Raw genomic sequence first — 19,818 nt, 5'->3', positions numbered from 1 at the left:
TTCAAAGCATCTGGCAGAGTTTATATGCTCAAATTCTGCTTTTGATTACACCTGTAAATTTTTCTGGATTTACATCCACCTGGGGCAGTATACAGCCTTGGAGTCTGAGCATCTTGCATTTACTAGGACCATTCTGCATTCACGAAACTATGAAGTTACTTTTTTTTTTATTCTTTTCATATTAACCTTACAAAACTTCTTCTAAGAATTAGTTAACAGTTGCATAATACATTTCCCATCGATTTTCATCTATATCCATATTAAAAAAAAAAAATCACAATGAGAGTAATAATACACTGGTGCCCAGAGAGGCTGTGGAATCTCCGTCCTTGCAAATATTCAAAATTTGCATATTTATCAAGACAAATCCCGAGCAATTTGATCTAAGCTGGTGTTGCTTTGAGTGTGTGTGTGGGGTAGACTAGATGATCTCCAGAGGTCCCTTCCAACATAATTTATACTATGATTCTTTTAAACCACATCACCTAACTCACTGGGTGTCTCTGTGCGTTTTATTGTTACTATGTACTATTTACTTCTATACTGCAGTACACCACTTTATCTTTTCATTTATGACCACATCATCATTATTACCAACTGTTATTTGCAAGTCATGTCTGCAAAAAGACTTCTAATCACTGTTTTCCCCTTATTTTTTAATGCAGGCAGTCATGTGTTTTTCTAATCTTCAGTGATCTGTACAACTGAGGAAACCAAATGAGTGTTCTGTTCCTCTTCCTCTCACCCAGACTACGGCACTGCTAGCATTTAATATCTAAATGCAGACCCTGCTCTCTTGCACTAATTTTTATATTATCAAGACATTAACCTAATTACATAAAAGGATTATCCACTCCTTGCTTCAATATTTTAGGAAACGGAACTTGGGATATTTTTTGTAACTGGATTTTAGTTCTGACTAGGCAGTTTTTATCATGGATCAGAACTATGTTTTAATTTAGCTATCAGGACTGAGTAAGAAACTTGGTTTAATCAATACCTTTCAGCTCCCTAAATACAGAGCTGTGTCATAATGACAATTCTGAGAAGGTATTTAATTTTACAGGTGGAAAGGATTTTAGAAAATTGCTTCCAAAGCCAGCAGAAATGCGAGAGTGAGTAGTACTGAAAATATATACATTCTTACTGCTATATGGACTAAATACTTTTGTCTAAACCCATGAAACAGCCTGATCTTGATAGAATAATACCATATATAAATCTGAATTTTTTTCAATGCTCAGATTCTGCCTTCTTCTCCACACAGCATTTCATAGACAAAGCAGACAGAGTGAAAATAAATAACATTATGTCAGACAAATGAGGTAACTGCTCTTCCAAAAATAACATTATTTATTCTACACTCACTATCATACTCATTAATATTCCCTGAACAGGGAAAATTTAGAAGATGATACAGTTTAACAAGAAGCTATACAGAATCTGTGCCCAGTCAGTTCACCAAGCAGAACAAATATGGTTGCTTTTTCAATATATGTGTAATCACAAACAGTCACTAGTGAGCTCACACTGTGCTGGGGAAAAGAGCCTTGGCATGCTGCCTGGTATCCCAAACAGCTTTGCATTTTGCCTACCTACTAAACCTTCTGTGGATTGATGGATGACAGCTCTCATGCATGGTGAACTTCTTTGAGCTGTTTCTTGCCATCCCCGCATTTTTCGCCACATCAGGAGGCAACGGGGCTGAAGAAGGGCATTGCTGGGTCTGGGTCTGAAAGAGCAGTGCACTGTTCTACCTTGCTAGCTAGAGAGCAGAGGTAGGAGGAGCATGTATCCACCCTTGGTTAGGACTGTAGAGCTGTCGTAACTTCTGTGTTGAGCGCACAATTGCTGAAGGTGAAGTAAGCTTCTTGCATTGAAAAGAATTCACCACCAGGCTGCATTTGATGGAGATAATGCAGATGAGACCTGTGAGCTGGATGGAACTTACTCATAACTGCGACTTGATTTACACCTGCGTTGATACGCCATGCTTTCCTCCTTGCAACTGAGCTGAAGAAAACTGAACACAGACAAAGCGGATCACACAGCAAACAGGTGAGGACTGCCAGCTCACAAAGATCTGTGCCGTGGGCACCTTTTGTTTGTTGAGACAGGCGAGAATCTTGTGATTCCCACTGTGCATGACGAAACAGTGATTTGGGGGCTGGCCTCCCCAGAAACCCATGGCTGTGCTGTAACTCCCTTCAAGGTTGAGAAGACATCAGCCGCCTCAACAGTATGGGAGGTTCTGGGAACGGCAGAGAAGGTTCACACCCTGCAAGCCCATGCTGCCCATGAGTGGCAGACACAGAGGAGGATACAGCGGTCTCTTCCCCAAGGATTTCTCAGATGTGTTGGTGCTGTATGTGGGGGACGTGCTCTTTTGTCTCCAGATAGTTCTGCATCACCTGAAAGTCTGCTCCAGGCCAAGACAAGTGATAGCTGTGGCTTTATCCCCATGAGCTCTGGTTGGTTTGGAAATACATACAATGCCTGCCTGCCCCACAGTTCCAGTGTGACTCAGAACATGAAATTAGATCTCCTACTACCTGATACAGAGCAATCGATCTCAATGACATCACTGTTACGCTAATTTTTGCCTCTTTTTTTTTTTTCCTCAGTACGTTTATCTTGTGCAGTCCTGGCTCAGGGAGTCATCCATGTGTAACCTGGCCTTTCACCAGAAAAACTCCAGTGACCTCTTTGGCAGCTGTCAGAAATCAATGGATTGGATGGTAGGCCACCTACAAGAGATAAAGTCCATCAGGGCCAGAGTTAGGTTTGATTTGTGACTTATAAACAGCATTAAGTTTGCCTGAAGTCCCTAACACTTTCAGCGAAAGCAAACGGGAGAAGACAGCAGCAGAATAAGATTCATGCTCTTTTTATAAGTATGTGGGAGTGGGGGAAATGAATCTTTCTGAGACACTTCTTCCTGCCTGATGCTTTTATTATTCTTACCTCCATTTTGCCCTCCACCTGCCACCAACACTTGAAGGCCTGGCTTGCTTGTGGCCTTCCAGGCAAAGAAAAATAGCCTATGCAGGAAGGACTTTTTATGCAAACACAGTTTGGAACAAGTAAGATTTTTTTAATAGGATTTATTCATAGCAAAATAAAGAAGGGGGCAGGAAAGATATGAACAATGTGCAAGTCACGCAAGGCCCATGGGCATTGTGAGGTGGGAAAGGCAGGCTATAACCCACTGCTAGGTTTATAGTGGCAGATGGTCCCAGCCAGTCATGGTGCCTTTGCAGAGTCCTATTATTGGCGACTCTGCCTGCAGCAAGCCCTTGAGGAAGGCATGTGGCACACAGACTGGAGGGGTGGCACAAGCAGAGTGGGGGACTGCAGGTATCCTGTGCAGAGGACAGGCAGCCAAAGGTAGCTGCAGAGCAGTCTTCAGGTAACGATCGTATCTCCTGGTGCACCCTTCTGCCAGAACTAGAAGGAAGACTCTTGCCTGGCTCTGCTTCACGGCTACACTAAACACCCCTTTCAGTTCATGACAATGTGTGTTCAGACTCCTCACTGTAATACAATTTATTCTCTAGTTCCATGTTTTTGCAACTTCAGACTCATTATTCTCTCAACCAGAGCAGACATATTCTTTTGTGTCTAGATTCATCTGCAGGCGCTGAGACTTCTTCTGAAAGGAAAAGAAGAATCTTCCTTGTTCTCTCCCAGCCTGACAGGAAAGGTACCCTGAGGTAATTTCACAGTAATCTCCACCAGCTTCTACTTGTTCTGAGCCAGCTCTGGCTATAATAGGTTTCCTTCATGTGTTCCCACTCTGGCACAGGGGGACAAAAAGCTTAGTGCAATTGCCCTGAGCCAGTGAGCTGCCTGTGGCATCTCCTGAGCACAGAAGTATTTGGCAGGGACTTGGCAGGGACAATCACCTTGATTACCTGACCACAGAAATACGGAGTGGGAGATAGGGAAGTGGGGAGATGATGCCACAAAGGTAAAGTCCCAGTGATAATATCTGCCATTTTTCAGGTTAACCCAAGGCTGCATGATGTGCCCTTGGTACATACATGTCAGTCCAAGATATTAAAGTTATCTTTTTGGTCAAAAGAAGGGGAAAAGGGCACGCATCCTGCATGCTGTTCCATGAAAAGCCCTGCTGGTCGAAAGGCAGTGATTCTACTTTTCTTATTATTTGTTATCCTTTAATGAAATTGTTATTACACTGGTAGAATTGGTATTCTACAAGCAACAAAATGAAATGGCATATTCTGTAAGAGACCACCAAACTGGACGATGATTACATTTTGCAAATGAACAAGCCCTGAACTCAAATAACAATAAACCAGTTCTGGACATGCATATGAACCAGGCCTTTCTGAACAATTTGAGGCATCTGAAAGCGCTTGGCCATTAGAAGGACAGTGCAGCTTACTGAAGCACAATTTGCTCTACCTTCCTACTAGATTTTATTTTTCCAGATAGCCAAACACTGAAGTACCATACAGAAATTGCTAACTGAAGAAAAATACAACTATTACAAATATGGTATTTAACTGCAGTTTTTATGTTAGCATCAGAAGGCATTTTCTCTCACCTAATTCACATGATCTAAAAGTGCCTTATTACTGGCTAGTTGTGTATTCTCCCTTTGTCAAGACTGAAAATTAATTGTGCCAAAATGACTCAGACACTGGAGGACCAGCATGTGGGCCTGTCTCCCTGTATTGCTAAAAAGGAAGCCCAGAGAATCAGCTTATACTAGAAGCCTAACTTTTAAGAGGGGTAAAATTAGATTTAAAAAGTTTGATTTTGGATGTCAAAGGAAAGCAGAGTGGAGTTTATTTAGAGAGGACAGATCTTTTCACATCATCTGTTATGTACCATAGCTCTTGCCTTTCTAGTGAGGCAGCAAAATTTCAAGCTTCCTATCAACCACTCAGAAGCTCAAGCACTGACATTCTGGGTGGCACAGTACAGCTACAGAATTTTTAAAAAATTTAAACCTCTTATTTTACTCATCTGATGTACAGTGCTGTTAACAATAATGTAACAAGTGCTGATTATACATGGAGATAAAGCAATAGACTTCTGTCAAAATGATCAAAACTGAAGGATGCACCTGAAAGTCAGAACTGTTAAGGGGTGTGCTCCTAGCACAAAGCTGTGGCATGTAAAATTAAAGAAAAATTCAGTCATTCTTGTGTGAATGAAGCAAGGAAATACACATGTATTTTTCCCATTAAAACAAGACATTGCTATTACTGCGGCTAAGGAAGTTCTAAGCAAGCTTCTGCTTTAATGACTTCTAAATCCATAATGTTGAGTATGTTTCTAGAAAATAGCACAATTTAAACATACACACTTTGGCCAGTCAAGTCTGAATAATTCAGCAGCATCATAGTACTTTCCTCTTTTGGAAAAAGATACATAAAACAATTTCTGCTGTTTTGTGGAGTTTTATAAGGAGTGAAATAATGAGACTGACTTTGGTTCCATACTAAGCAAGCACTAATAGCACTTGCAAAGGGTGATTATTTAAAAGAAAAAAATAGCCTTTTCACTTTTACTTTAATATGCAAATAGCTGTTGCAGTCCTCAAAGAGGAAGTACAAAATGAAGAGGCTGTCTTGAAGATGCATTATATACAAGGTAATATGAAACTATGTTTGTGCATCGAAGAGAGTCAATGCTTGTTCCACACATAGTCCTAAGATTTGAGGCCATTCTTATGCTCCGGGAATAATTAAGAATTATCCATTGCCTCCAATGACACCAGGATCAAGGCCTGAAAAAGTGGATGTTCAGGCTCACAGAGTGTCTAGGAGAAATCAAATAGCAAGAATAACTATTAAAATGTGCAAGCACTGCAATGAGTTAGAGAAACCACTTTATAGCAACTTTTTAACTTGATTTGAGTCTACTGACTTAATTATGGTTCTGAAAAGCATTTCTCTAGCCTACTGCAGCTTGCTGAAACATTATTAAACACAACTTCACATCAGTTAGATCAAATACTGCTACCAGTGAAGACCTCAGCTGAAACCTGCATTCGTATCTTTAGGATCCCATGACAGACTCATCTATTTTAAACTGGAAAATAAAACCTGAGTACAATGAGATTCCGGATCTCCACTCTCTTTTTCATGGGAATCAAGAGAAGGATGACATGAAGTGAAAACAGAATGGTGATATGGAGGCAGATACTATTCTACACCAAATCTTAGATATCTGAGTTTTCAGAAGTGCCACAAGTAGTCCTGACACCTAGCATCAACAAACTGGAGAGCAGAGCAAAGCACAAAAAAAACAAAACACATTTTATTTAAAAAAATATAATTGTGAATAGTATTGTAATAAATAATTCTAATCTGTGTATTTTTGACACACAAAGCTATGCACCTAGCAAATGTAACAAATCAATAGCTGGATAACTGGAATCCAGAAGCACGTTCCCCGAGCATTTCTTAAGCAATCACATGAGCATTTATTTCATGTCCTTGAAGTCTGAAGGCTTCCCTTCTATTTCCAAGATGAATTAAAAGGGTCTGAATAAAAAGCCAGCCCAAATCAAGAGCTGTTCTTCCTGAAGGTCTGAAGAGCTGCACTGTCTCCAAATGGTAAAGCAGAAGAGTGAACAGCAGCAACCAAGTAGTGCCACCTATATCACACAAGGCAATTATATCCTCAAAAGAACTTCTTGAGAGCAAGACATTTAAGCAGCTCAGTATTACCTAATTATTTCCGAACCACGGCGTCAAGGGGGTTTCATAATCTTTCAGGCATAGCTGTGGGTAACCAGTATTTTAAAACCTATGATAAGGACAGAAAATGTCCTATTTGTATGGCATTCTGTATTGTTGCACCCTAACATTTTATGCGGATCAAAGCATTAAACATTTACTTTACAAGTTGGAAAGCAAAGTCTCTGCAGGGAATTGAGACCTCCAGGTAGAAAAACAGCCCAGAAGATGGACCGTTCTAGAACTAGCTACAAAATTCATTATGGTCATAGACCTAAAGTGCTTCACTTTAAAGATACTTTTAACTGAAATGTGTCCTTGAAAGTGCATAATCTTAATAAAGCAGAAATGTGGATGTTTGAGTAAGTATCTCCATACCTACTGACATATACAGAGGCCTGAAAAAGCCATAGGCTTTTTATACAACAATAATTCCATTAGCTTCATTGCAATCTTTCCTGACTTATGATGATATGGAAGAAAACTGCAATCTCAAAATTTAAAAAAAATAAAATCCCCCTTCAGTAAGCAGAACACAGAACACTGGAGCTGTCAAACATTCGTCGACAAAAAAAGCTTCCCCTGCTTACGCTAAGTCTTCTCAATTTGCTTATCTGTAAAAGAAGAAGTACATGAACAAATTATCCAATTACAAAGGATTAATTTCAAAGTAACAGAATATTTCATGGCTTTGTGACTCTTTTCCTAGAATTTGGAGGCACCAACAAAAAGTTTCCTTCATTGCCAAAGTTAATGATCTAAAAATGAAATTAATAAAAGGTGAAATAAAGCAGAAACAGAAAGTAATCATGGGAGGAAAGAAAGTGGTAGTTCAAGCAAAAGGATGGGAAGTGTTCTCCTAACACATACAGACAGTGGAACTACTGGGGCTTAGGATCCCCATTCTTTTCAAAGTCCAACCCATTCTTCAGCGCCCAGTCTGTCAGTTTCCTTATTAGTATATCCTGAAGCCCTAATTGTCTGTCTTGGAAACATTTCTGTGGGACTGGCAGGCATACCTGTTTATATTTATTACAGCAAAGTGCAGCAGAGAGGGATTTGAAATGTAATGTAAATGCTTTGGAAGTCAGAGAGAAAGTGAAAGAAAAAGCTCAATTACTTCTCTTTTTGGTTCCATACCACAGTTTGTTTTAGGAATTTCAGAGATTTGGTCATTTATTTTCCTGAGATCATGCTTTGCTGAGACAGAATCTCATGGCTTGAGTCTTATAGCAGTGATGCTATAAGACCTCCTTCATTAGCCCCTTCCCCACTGTCATACACCACTCTGTCAGTTGTGCTGACACAACTTTTTTTGTAACAAAAGTGTGGGATAGATGAAAGACTGATTTGGCTTTATATATCCCCGCATCATTTTTTTTCCCACAATTTTCTTTCTATTTTTAAAATCAGATTAATTCTTTGATATAACTCCCAGTACAGCCACACAAACAGTTGTGATGGTGAATTTATAAGACAGATAATGGGAGGTCATATTTCTCCTGAAGGCTCTGTCTGTTGAAACAGAAGACTGAATAAACCAGCCACAAATCAATGCTCCGCTGGTTTGTTAGATGTAGAGACTGTAGATGATATGCGCCGTGTGAAATTTGCTACTATTTTCCCATTTTGATTTATACTTACATTGCAGCTCTTCCTCTTCAAAAGATGCACCTCTGCAATCACGCTCATCCTCATTTTTGTACAACTCTTTAAATAAACCACATACATATGGATAACAGTCAGCATAGCTTTAACTTTTCATCTAGTGATAAATCTTTGTTAAAACCTGCTGTCCCAGACCTTCCAGGAATTGTATGGCTGAAATGCAGGCAAGGGAAAGGATTAATACCAAAAATTTTGTCTGTTTTGGGCAACAACACTTAAAAAAAAGAAAATCCTGCCAGTAACAACTAATTTTTGACAGAACAGTGTAGTTTAAAGTGGTCTCTGAATAAAACCAAACACCAAATTAAAAAAAAATTCCCATAAGCCACCATGCGAGGATTCTAATTTCTTCTCTCCCTCAATAAATTTTAACTCTCTCCCTCTTCTGCTATTTCTCACTCTAACGGTGGTACTGCCACTATTCACTGAGCTTTGTTAAACAGCACCAGTATCTCAACAGGAAGAAACAAAAGCTATTAGGGAAGCTGCAGCTTCTCCTTATGATCCTCTGGGCTGGGCAACCCCTGTGTCCTCAGCGATGTGACACAGAGCCTCCAACGTGCATTACAATACTGGAGACAACACAGGGTAGTGCCAATGCGACCTGCAGCACAGAGTCTGCACTCCAGGCTGTGCTGCCATCATGAGGTGTATGTTGCAGGGAGCATGTCCCATCCCATCACAGACTTATCACAGACTTATCAAAAGACAGGAAAACCCTCTGGCCTTCTCTCGTTCATATCAGGGCTGCAACAGCTCCTAGGGCCAATGCTTTTTTTTTTTTCTCTCCATCTTTTCCTTTCAAGAAATTAACAGAGTAACCAAAAGTCACTCTTTAACTATAATTCACAGTTGTTACATAAAAGGAAAGTAGAATGCAAAATGGGAGGTGAATGTAATTTTGCCTGTGGTTGTCATAATTACAGAATAAATCCATAAGCAACTAATCACATGAGAGTCATGCTGATCTAGATTTATGCCATGCTGTACATACTTGCAACATTCATTACCACCTTAGCCAGACATGCTCTATTTCAACTGGAGAAAATGAGGAGAAGAGAAGAGAGAAAATCAAAAAAACAAAATACTGATTTTTGATCTAGTAGGGGCTCAAGCACAGTAGTGGGAAGGGCACTCTCAACATAGTATAATCACACATTCTCAAAACACTCAATTTCTTCAAATCCTTTAAAATATATTCTTTAGCGCCCAGTCTGTCAGTTTCCTTTCCAAAATAACTTTAATCCAGAACTCCCTGACACTAGGCAATAGGTTTGACTGAAAAGTACTTGTTCAGTGGTATGTTTTCACCCCTAATTTGAATATACAACTGGGAGCAAGAGAATCATCTTCTCAGCATTCTGGGGGAAAAAAGTTCGTATTCCAGGAAGGTTCCATTCTTAACCTTCCTTTATTTAAAAAATCACCTGTCTGCTCACCAACAGCTTGGGTTTTAAAAGAAATACAATGTCACTACTAGCTTAGTTTAGTTTCTGAATTAACTTGTAGGTTATGACGTGTGTGTGTGTGTGTGTGTGTGTGTGTGTGTGTGTGTGTGTGTGTGTGTGTATACACGCACGCACGCACACACACATACACACACAACATAGGAACCTAGGAAACTTCTGACCTTCATCTAAAATCCCCAGATGGGAATCTTCTGAGAAGTCAAGGATTTCTGCTGGCCCTTCTTCCACTTTCATGTTCTGCCCCTACTCCTATCACATTCTTAGGACAAATACATACTTAGACACACGCAGGGTTAGGCACAGCCCCTCTGAAGCCTACAAGCATCTCCTAGCCTGTTAGAATTACAAATACTTCTCCTAGAACCTGTCTCCATAGCACCTATGCAAGAGAATAGTCTGTGACTAAAGACTGAGTATCTGCATTTAGTTCTATCTTGTATTTCATTAACATGAAATTTCAGTGTAGACTTTGCTGATAAGTGCTTTTGCGTGATTTCCAGCCAGAATATAGTGCTGTTTCTAATTTTCACCAGGCAGGAAAAGAGCTGGCAGAGCGGGAACCCAACTGTTCTGCCATACAGCCTGAGCTAGTACAATTCTTTGGTGTACAAGCTTTTGAAATACCACTCAAAAAGATATTACAACATAGCCTTTGCTTTGGTTCCAGCTGAATTTCATGCCAGCTACCCATTTATATATACTATAAAATTTGAGACTTTCCAGATGAGCTGTTAGTCCCTTATCTTGTTCAGCTTTTGAGGGCATTTCTGGTAATACTTTACAGGGTAGTGTGAGTATGATATTGTAATGCTAAGAGAAGAATGTGAGCTTTGAGGCCTCTTGCACATTTTCCTTGCATACAGCTTGACAAAAAAAAAAAAAAAATCAAAAAGGTTACTTCAAAAAAAAAAAAGTAACCATGGATCATGTAAAACATTCACAAATTTGTTATAATCAGATGAATTGTTCTCACCAAAATGTTCAGTAAAAAACTTTCCTTTCGATATTTTCAAAATGGGTCCTACAGATGTTCAGAGATCTGCCTGACTTTATTGCATCTCTTAGGATGAAAAGTAAAAAAAATCTCTAAATATAAACATCCATCTTTGATCAAGGCAAAAAAAAAAAGAAAAAAGAAAAAACGAAACCATACTTACTTCAGGTTGAGGAACACATTTCAAACATTTTTCTTTAATTTGGGAGCAAAAAGATATTTTCATATTAGGATACCCTAAAATATTTTATTTCCCAGCTTTTTGTTTGGTCAGCTAGTGAATGAAAATAAATTACTGCCAACACTTTAGCTCTTCAGCATACTGTGATGCCAAAGATATCCAATTCAAGGCAGTCAAGTGAACTGAAAAAGCTCAAAACATAAGAAGGAAATGAAATAAACCAGTGGTACCAAGCCACAACAGGAATCTCTTACAAAAAAGTTTTTCAGATTCAAAAGCTTAGACATCTTGTTTCATATGTAGTGTACCATTTTATCATATTTTTTAACCAGAACTAAGATATATCTAGAAATCATAACAAATAGAACATTTTTTTAAAATACACACCCTCACAGTTTGTGAAATTCTTCATAGATTGTGGGGAAAAAAGCCATATCTACTCCCAGTATTCAGGAACCGAATCACAAGGGAGGACTCAGAATCAGAAGCTTACAGTTACGCAAGGTACATAAGCTGTGCTTTGACCTTTAGATGGAAAAAAAAAACCCAACAATCCTACTGCTCTACTTCATTATCTATAAGCAAATACAGGTATTACCTAAAAGCAAAAACAGAGATGCAAGGGTAAGTGGCCTGTGAGGGGCTGACCTCTTCCACTCTGCTAACTTAATAGCTAGTATGTGATAAAGTCAGATAAAGAAAAAAAAAATGCAGTAAAAAAATCGGTAGTTTCAGGATGAAGGAACTAAGTCAAGCTTTTATCCTCTCATCCCATCTCTGTGAAGTTGAATTAACAAAATAGATGGATAACAGCTGAGAGATGCTAAAATAAATAACTTGAATACCTTTTCCTATGCAGAGCATAAATAGAAGCACTGATCCAAAGAGAGCAGTCACAATCAGAATTGCTCCAACAAAGCGTCTGTTCTTAGTCCACAGAATATCCTCAGCTGAATCTTGAAGAAAGACAAGCAGGGGAAAGACACTGCAGAATTATATTCAAGTTTCTCCATTTTGCTTTCTTTTTCACTCTATTGTGTTTGTTATCAGGATTTTAGACATGATAGAAGCATTCTAGATTTTATCCAAGGCCAGGCGCTGATGGTGCACTTCACCGTATCTCACTAACTCAATAAAGGTAAAGCTAAAACATACTCATATTTATCTTTGCTTCCAGGATTCTGCATGACAGTCCCTTCGATTCCTGTCACAAGTCCTGCTGGTCATCAAGGAACAAAACGCTTAGCTCCATTCCATCAGGATTATAGAAACAAGATGGTTAAGAGACCAGAAAGTCCCTTTGAGATGGCAGAGCTCTGAATGCAAAAGATAGGTGGCCTCCTTGAATCCCAGAGGTATTTCTTGTCATTGTCTAAACTGTACTCTTGTTCTCACCAAGGAGGTGAGAACCTCCTGAAAGGACGACCAGCTTGTTACAGGCTTTTCCCACCTTCTGCCTGCTTCCACCTCCTGACAGCCCTGGAAAGTGTGCCAGCACCGATATTATGAATTGGACTGGTGAAATGACCTGGCTGAGTAACAGTCTGACAAACACGAAGAGATTATTTTTCAGCTGGACCAGGTCACCAGTCTCGTTCAAAGCTTGTGCCAGCATATCACAGGGACAATGAAGAAATAATAAGAGCAGCCAAGGGCAAAAGCAGTAGAGGTAGTGACTGATTAAAATGTCTCACAGGACACTGTACTGCTCTCCTGCATTCATGTATCTTCTGTTAATCCAGTTGTTATGAGAAATAAAATCTGTGCATAATTTGTTAAATTCAATATGCTGGCAGCAATGGCTGTAGTGGCAAGAAAAAAACGTTGTTCAAATTTCGTAGACAGTTATCATTGAAACAGAACATTTTTGGAAAATGTGTTTAATTTATAAAAAAGGGTTTTATTTCTAGGATACAAGCTCTATGCTTTTCAAATAATTGAACTTCCTTTAAATGACAGGTGCACACTCAGTTTTCACTTAACTACAGGCCGTGCAAAATTGCTGTCCTTGAACAACTAGCTCCATCCCCACGTGCATAGTGAATGTATTAATATTGTGAAAGTGTGCACTAATAGCAACGCTTAACACCACACAGTATTTCTTTTCAGCCTTTCCTAAATTAGATAGGAAAGAGAAGAAAATCATGATTGATCCATCTGATACAAAACAACATATGATCATGAAAAGTAGTACTATAAATGAAATTCAGAAGTGTTACCTGCTACGTATAAAATAGCAGATATATTTTCTTGAAGTTCTTTGTTCCAGAATGTACAGTGAAAAATCTCATCAGCTTTGCTTTTGATTTTAAGCGTACTTGTCACACGATACAGCTGATCATTTCCAGTTTTGTAACTTGTGTTTGCTTTATCAGTCAAATCCTGATATCCTCCATTTTGCCATATTACTTCAGCTTTCGGGTATCCTTCTGACTGGCACGTTAACTTCCATTCTTTGTCTCCTGTACTCACCACTCCTTGGTTTATGGTTCTATAAGGAGCTAAGCAAAGGGAAGAAAACAATTACAAGTAGGAAGCTAGAAGAACAGCATATGTTAGCAAGACACAATCTCCTCACCCCCAGCCTCTGGGCCAGATTTCTATATATCAACTCAGCTTTTGTAAACAGAATTCTCGACAGAAAAGATATATGTTGTGTCTCTTCATAGTAATCAGGGGGGTACAGGATTTATATAGTGTTTACTACAATGCTGATGTTGTTTGGAAAATTGCATTAGTTTTCTGGTCCAGTCTGCCCTGTCCAAATGTTTTTTTGCAACACCATTCCTCATCTGCCTGGAAAACAAAGTACGGAAATGGATTCCATCTGGACAGAAACACAAGGTCATTCAGCTGTGCAATGGTCATGAGGCTGCACAAGTCTCTAGAGAAGTTTCTTCAGATGATAACCCGGGCATGCCTTCCAATCAGCAACTCCTCTGGGACCTCTCAAGAGTGTCACAGAGCACTGAAACTCCTGCAGTAGAACTTACCCTTAACTTTCAAACTGATCATCTTGTAGTCAGCTCCCCTGTAGTCAATTAGACAGCGGTAAAACCCTGCATCACTGACCTTAACGTCAGTGATCTGAAGGACAGACTGCCCAAAGTTCAGTTTCTCTTTCAACAATTTTATTCTTCCCTTAAAGTCACTGTGCTGACTGTTGAAATCTTCCTCCCCTTTGAGAAGTACATAAACATCTTTCCTAAATTCATCTTTTTTTTCCCAGCTGACACTTAAATCTTTAAACTTTAATTGCCCATTCACTGGAAACGTGCATTCCATGGTCACATTGCTCCCATATTCCACAGTGTAGAGTGACTGTGGAGCTTCAACAGTGAATAAAGCTGAAAAACAAAATTGAGAAGAAAATTTTTAATTTTCCAACTATAAGCCTAATTTTCAAAGTTACATTTTATCATACGCATAGGACCTTGAAGGACCAAAAATACTGTCCTGTTCATACAAGTTAAACTTTTTTTGCAGGCACACAGCCAAATTCAGGACAAACTGGGCTATTTATATCTGCAGACCCCTGATTTGTGCATATGCACAATATGATTCTGTTAAAAAAAACAGATGTATGCATGTGCACACCCTCAGCTGTTGCTTTCAGAACACTGTCTGCAATTGTTAATGCCTCTTACAAGAACATTCTGTTTTATATAAATGTCAATTACTTTTACACACAATGCTGAAGAGTACAAAACAGATTCCCAGGTTTGACATAGCCAATGAAACCACCTGTGTATTGCAAAATGGTACCACATCTTAAGAGGGATACATGCTGAAACAATGACCAGGATTTCAATCCAGACCCCTATCAAAGCCCCTATATTAAAGCACACATATCTAGAGCTTAATTTAAAGGCACGCAAAGACCTTTTTATTCAAAACATTAAGCAAAGAAAAACAAAAACAAAACACTAATACTGTACAGAAAACTACCTGAAGAATTAAAATTTCCATGCTTATACACGAATAGGAAAGCTAATCAAACAGTTTAGCTTCTTACCATTCAGCAAATGCCAGTGGAATACAAATATATACAAAAGCAAAGGCTTTTCCATGGTGAAGACAGAACCTAAAATGATAAAATAATGGGCAAATATAAATATCTGCTTATTTCTAACTTGCACTGTAGAATATACTTCAGCCACTCCATACAAAGAACTGGACTCTAGGCACCGAATTCCACTCTAGCCAAAGATATGCCAAAATTGCACCTATGACCACTGTAAATCAGACAGTTTCTTGCTTGGGTTTAGGAAGGAAATACAGTTTTATTTGCTTTGATCATTTGTTATTGGTTATGGCAAAATATATACTTTATTACTTTCTGTCAGTTTGTAAATAAGTACTCATAAGTACCCAGTTGTTAAGGTAAACTGCAGCAGGGAGTGCTGCCACTAGGAAGAGAGAGGAGGAGCTTTCTATACACTTTCAGGGCAAGAAACAGAACTCACCTCTTCTCCACCAGTTTGCCTAATTTAACAGGCTGTGAATTTACCAAATTTTGTAACGACTAGTTTCACAATGTTAATATAGGGCTTGTGAAGTTATATATATTGCAAACAACATTCAAGTTGTAATTAATCTTTTAATGAACATTTTTACAACAGTGCATTTGTAAAACAGTACTAGAAACTACCAGCCTACAAACAAAACCTGTTTGCTTGATTTTTTTTTCTGCTTCACATCTGAACATACAAATTATTTGAATTTTCCCTCAATAAAATTTTCCCCCCTTTTTGCTGACAGGCCTTTTATACTCCTACACAACACTAGCATTACAACACATTAATCAATGTCAAACCACACACTTACTTCACACACCCACTGCACTTCCTAAGTGTGTATTTTGAGTCATAGTAGTAGTAGGATCAAACTGTCTAATCATTTTTCAAATTACCTTCAAGCAAAATTCAAACTCTTTATGCAAGTCCATTGTGAGTACAGAAGAATCTAGAATTTTATTTAGATAAAATTCTGGGTTTGGATACCCAAAAAGCCACAGAAATAAGCAAAGATTGCATTAAACTGCTTTCTAATGGTAGTTCCAATATTTGCATAGGAAATTAGGCAACATCAGATGACCTAACTGATGAGATTCTATCTGGTCTGAGACTCTTTTAACTGTTTTATCTTTGTTGCTCTGGTAACAAAGTAACAGCACTGTCCTGAGTCATAAGACACGTATGTGCCTCTATAGCATGATAGCTTAAGGGACTTAGACTCTTCTCAACAGAATCTGATACAAGCTACTTTCTTCCTCAGCCTTCTGCTGCCTAATCCCAGCAGAGACTTTGTGGAAGGCAACACAGAGCTGAAAAAGAAAGCCACTTTAATACACAGCCAGGCAGGCATGAGCAATTACAAAAGGACGTTCTGCTAAACAGGGATAGGAAAATAAATATAAGATCCTCAGACTCTATCTCACTGATAAATATATTCCAGACTTATACGGCTAGAGACCCAGATTTATTCCTTAACCACAAATGATGTTCTTGAAAGCACCAGCAAACTTCTACCTAATCCTGCAGGTAGCTAAGATACCCAAGTTTCTGGTGATGAGCATGCATGGGAATACCTTCAACATTATGCCACCATCTAAGTGAGTAGTTCAGAGCACCAACTGAGCTCCAAAATAAAGCTCCTCAAACAAGGTGGAAGAATACCAATCTCAAAGTGTACTCTGATCAAGCTCACTCCAGATACAGCCTGCAGAAGAGCATGCCAGTGAAACTGACAGGTACAGGCGTGCATCTCTGTGCCGCCCATGGAAGAAATACCTGGGCTGCAGTACAGTCAGGTCCAGAACATATTCTACTTTGAAAAAAAGGGACTTGAGCTAATAGACGGCCTGAAACAAATAGCATGTGTACTATAGTCATGGAAAAGTACACACCTGTACTATCACAAGCAACCCATACCCACTTTTTCAGCAGGAAATCAGAATTTAGGCATTAACTCCAGGGTAGGGTTTTTTGAGAGACTCCTCAGAGAACGATGATAGGAAGGCAGCGTTTTTATGGCTCTAATTCTTGTATCCTGCAACCAAAGAACTTTAATTTGCATGCTTTCTCCAACTGCCAAGCAGGGTCTTACTAAGAAATATGACACCACTTACAAAATCCTTCAAGACTGAGAATATCTGCTACTGTACTCAATTTTTCACTTTCAGATAGAGGAAAAAGAAAGGTCTAGGTTAAGTCCAGATGCACATGAAAAAAGTCTTTTGCAATAACCACTACAGAGCTTTCTTCTGTTTCACTCTGAGCAGGCACATACTCTAGGAGGCTCAACTAAAGCTGCTTGAGACCCTAAATGCCATTCAGGGTGCCAAAGCAGTTGTCTTCTCATTATTTTTCTTACAGAACCTACCACAATGTCCCTTCCCTCCTCCTCCCAATTTGCATCTGACACCTGTAGCTAACACAGTTTTATAAAAGCAAAAAGATATTCACAGCATAAAATACTCTTCAGTCTTGCTGGCTGTTAACATTTCTCTCATAAACAAATGAAGAGAGGGAGGACAAAGCTGTTGCACCCAAGCTGTTTCGCGACAGAACTTAAATGCTGCTGCAACTTCATTTACTTCTTTAGGAAGCTTCCCCATTACTGGAAAATTCCCCACTAGGGAAAATTCTCTATTGCTAACAGTGCTTCACTGTAACCAGAGACAGAAATGCTGGGAAAACTACTATATAAAATGCCACAGGCATTTTAAGAAACATGTCATCTGATCAGAGCAAGATGTGAACAACAGCCCTTGGAATACCAGTAACAAGAAGTGATACACCTACATTAACTCAAGGTTCCCACAGTATTTACCACACACTGTGCTGAGCAACTGCTAACAATGACTGGAAATTTCTGCATAACTTATTCCTGTGTGTAAACATTGTACGTAGGAATAATGAGCAGAACACTATTTACCCTTATCTGGTAATAGCTTACAGAATATAGCTTATGTTTTCTCTCCAAGATCTGAGAGCAATGAAGGTTTCTTGCCATGCCACTGTGTAGTGCAGGAAGAGTTATTAAGCCTTTATATTAGCTTAGAGGAATAAAGAGCGCTGTCTTTTTCTTCTTCTAGGTTCTAGAGATCAAACAATACAGAAAAAGCAAGTATTAGAAGCCAAAGGCAGTACTCACAGGAATATGCTGATGGTAGTGGGATAACCAGATCAACAGCACAACATATGACTTTAAACATATGTTTCAGTGTAAGTGCACCCACTTATACTGTCTTTGAATATCTCAATTAAAGGTTGGGATACTCCAAAGAGAAAGTACTGTAAAATGACAACTTAAGATTTTTCAACGAAAAGTTTCTTCTTTTTACGTGACAGCCCACTCACCGTACCCGTCATGGAAGTAAAAACACATAATACACAAAGCTGGTATGAATTAACCTTCTTACTATAAGTGTGGGAGGAACATAGAGATAGTGGTATATGAAATAGCTGAATGTAACATTCAGGTTATAGAAACCTGAAACTACCTTAGGAGGCTGAGGGGGTGGATTTCTGTAATTGGTGAGGCATAATGAACTTTTCTTTCCACCAGGTTCTTCTGTGCTTAAAAAACAGCTTTAATGACATTTTACTTTCTCAGAAAAAGATAGAACAAAAAGAAACAACAACTAAATTGTAAAATAATGCCCAACAGACTGCAGAAGTCATTAATGTACTTGACACTCAAAATTACGAATTTAGTTTCCTCCTGTTAATTACTTCCCTTGAGCTCACAGGATTTTTTCCCATGTAAGCACTTGACAGCAAATAAAAGATTCTGAAAGTTATTTTTCTTTTACAGTGAGTATAAACAGATATATAGATACACACATATATATATGCATATACACTATGGTGTATATATAAAAAATACATACCTGTGTACATACATTTGTATATGTATGTGTGCATAAGTATGTGTCTATATGTATATATCCACACATGCATATCCACAGACACACACATACACATATAGTGTGTATATAGGTATATACATGTGTAGGTATATGTACACACACATATAGATACAGACACGAGGCTCTAAATTCTATACTTTTGTCTGCAGTATGTTTTGTCCTGCAGCGTTTTTCTAGACAAACCTCTCAGTCTCACGTGTCATTCCGTATTTCTAATTCCACCCGAGCAGCTTTTGGGACCCGATTTGGGAGGTCTCCAGAAGCTAGCTTCGCCACAGGTGCAGCAGGCGTAGCGGAGCGCCAGACGCGCCAAAGCGCGGCGGGACGCCACCGCAGGCAGCGCTCAGCTCCGCGCTCCCCCGTCGGAGAGAGCTCCGAACTCGGCCGTGCGCTGCTAATAAGCGGCGCGGAGCCCCGGCACAGGTCCCGGGGCCGTGCCTCCTTCCCAGGCCGGCTGGGAAAGGGGCTGCAGGCCATGCTGCTCCCCGTGGCCCCTTGCCCTGGGCGCCCCTCGGCCCGCCGCCCCCCACGTACCCGGCGGCGGCGACTCCCGGCGGCGGCTGCTCCCGGCGGCTGCACTGCACCGCGCGGCGCGGCGGGCAGTAGGCAGCGGGCGGCCCCCGCCCCGGCCCCACCTCCGCCGGCGCGGCCCGGCCCAGCGCGGCCCCGGCGGCGGGGCGGGCGGGTGCCTCCGGCCTCCCAGCCGCGCCCGGGCCTCCCCCTCCGGCGGCCCGGCCCCGCGGCGCAGGGGGTCCCTCGGGAGCGAGGGCCCGGCGCTGCCCGAGATCCTCACGGGGGACGCCGCGACCAGACACCCTTTAAAAAGTTAAAGGAAAAGATAAATTACAACACTG

At 39.9% G+C, this 19,818-nt stretch overlaps 1 protein-coding gene and 1 long non-coding RNA gene across 4 annotated transcripts; one reads left to right on the top strand and one right to left on the bottom strand.

Moving 5' to 3' along the window:
- The first annotated feature begins 1,932 nt into the window (after positions 1-1,932).
- On the top strand, positions 1,933-3,681 carry LOC135325166 (uncharacterized). Its single transcript, XR_010386345.1, has 3 exons — positions 1,933-2,058; positions 2,625-2,738; positions 3,626-3,681. It is a non-coding gene; the product is annotated as an uncharacterized LOC135325166 (long non-coding RNA).
- Positions 2,057-19,780, bottom strand: CD274 (CD274 molecule). Of its 3 annotated transcripts, none has more exons than XM_064502888.1 (7): positions 19,499-19,780; positions 15,044-15,112; positions 14,022-14,375; positions 13,248-13,529; positions 11,874-11,984; positions 8,361-8,426; positions 2,057-2,747 (listed from the first exon to the last, which is right to left on the bottom strand). In XM_064502888.1, exons 2-7 carry the CDS (start codon positions 15,096-15,098, stop codon positions 2,650-2,652), a joined length of 966 nt encoding a protein of 321 aa, XP_064358958.1. In that variant the 5' UTR covers positions 15,099-15,112; positions 19,499-19,780; the 3' UTR covers positions 2,057-2,649. The 3 variants fall into 3 exon arrangements, with proteins under 3 accessions (XP_064358958.1, XP_025953262.1, XP_064358957.1); XM_026097477.2 differs by lacking the exon at positions 2,057-2,747 and adding an exon at positions 6,277-7,330 and having other exon boundaries at positions 19,499-19,627; XM_064502887.1 differs by lacking the exon at positions 2,057-2,747 and having other exon boundaries at positions 8,415-8,537; positions 19,499-19,627.
- Positions 19,781-19,818: the final 38 nt, after the last annotated feature.

The sequence above is a fragment of the Dromaius novaehollandiae genome, chromosome Z (genome assembly GCF_036370855.1).
Source record: "Dromaius novaehollandiae isolate bDroNov1 chromosome Z, bDroNov1.hap1, whole genome shotgun sequence".
Classification (NCBI taxonomy): domain Eukaryota; kingdom Metazoa; phylum Chordata; class Aves; order Casuariiformes; family Dromaiidae; genus Dromaius; species Dromaius novaehollandiae.
This window is presented reverse-complemented; position numbering and strand designations above follow the sequence as displayed.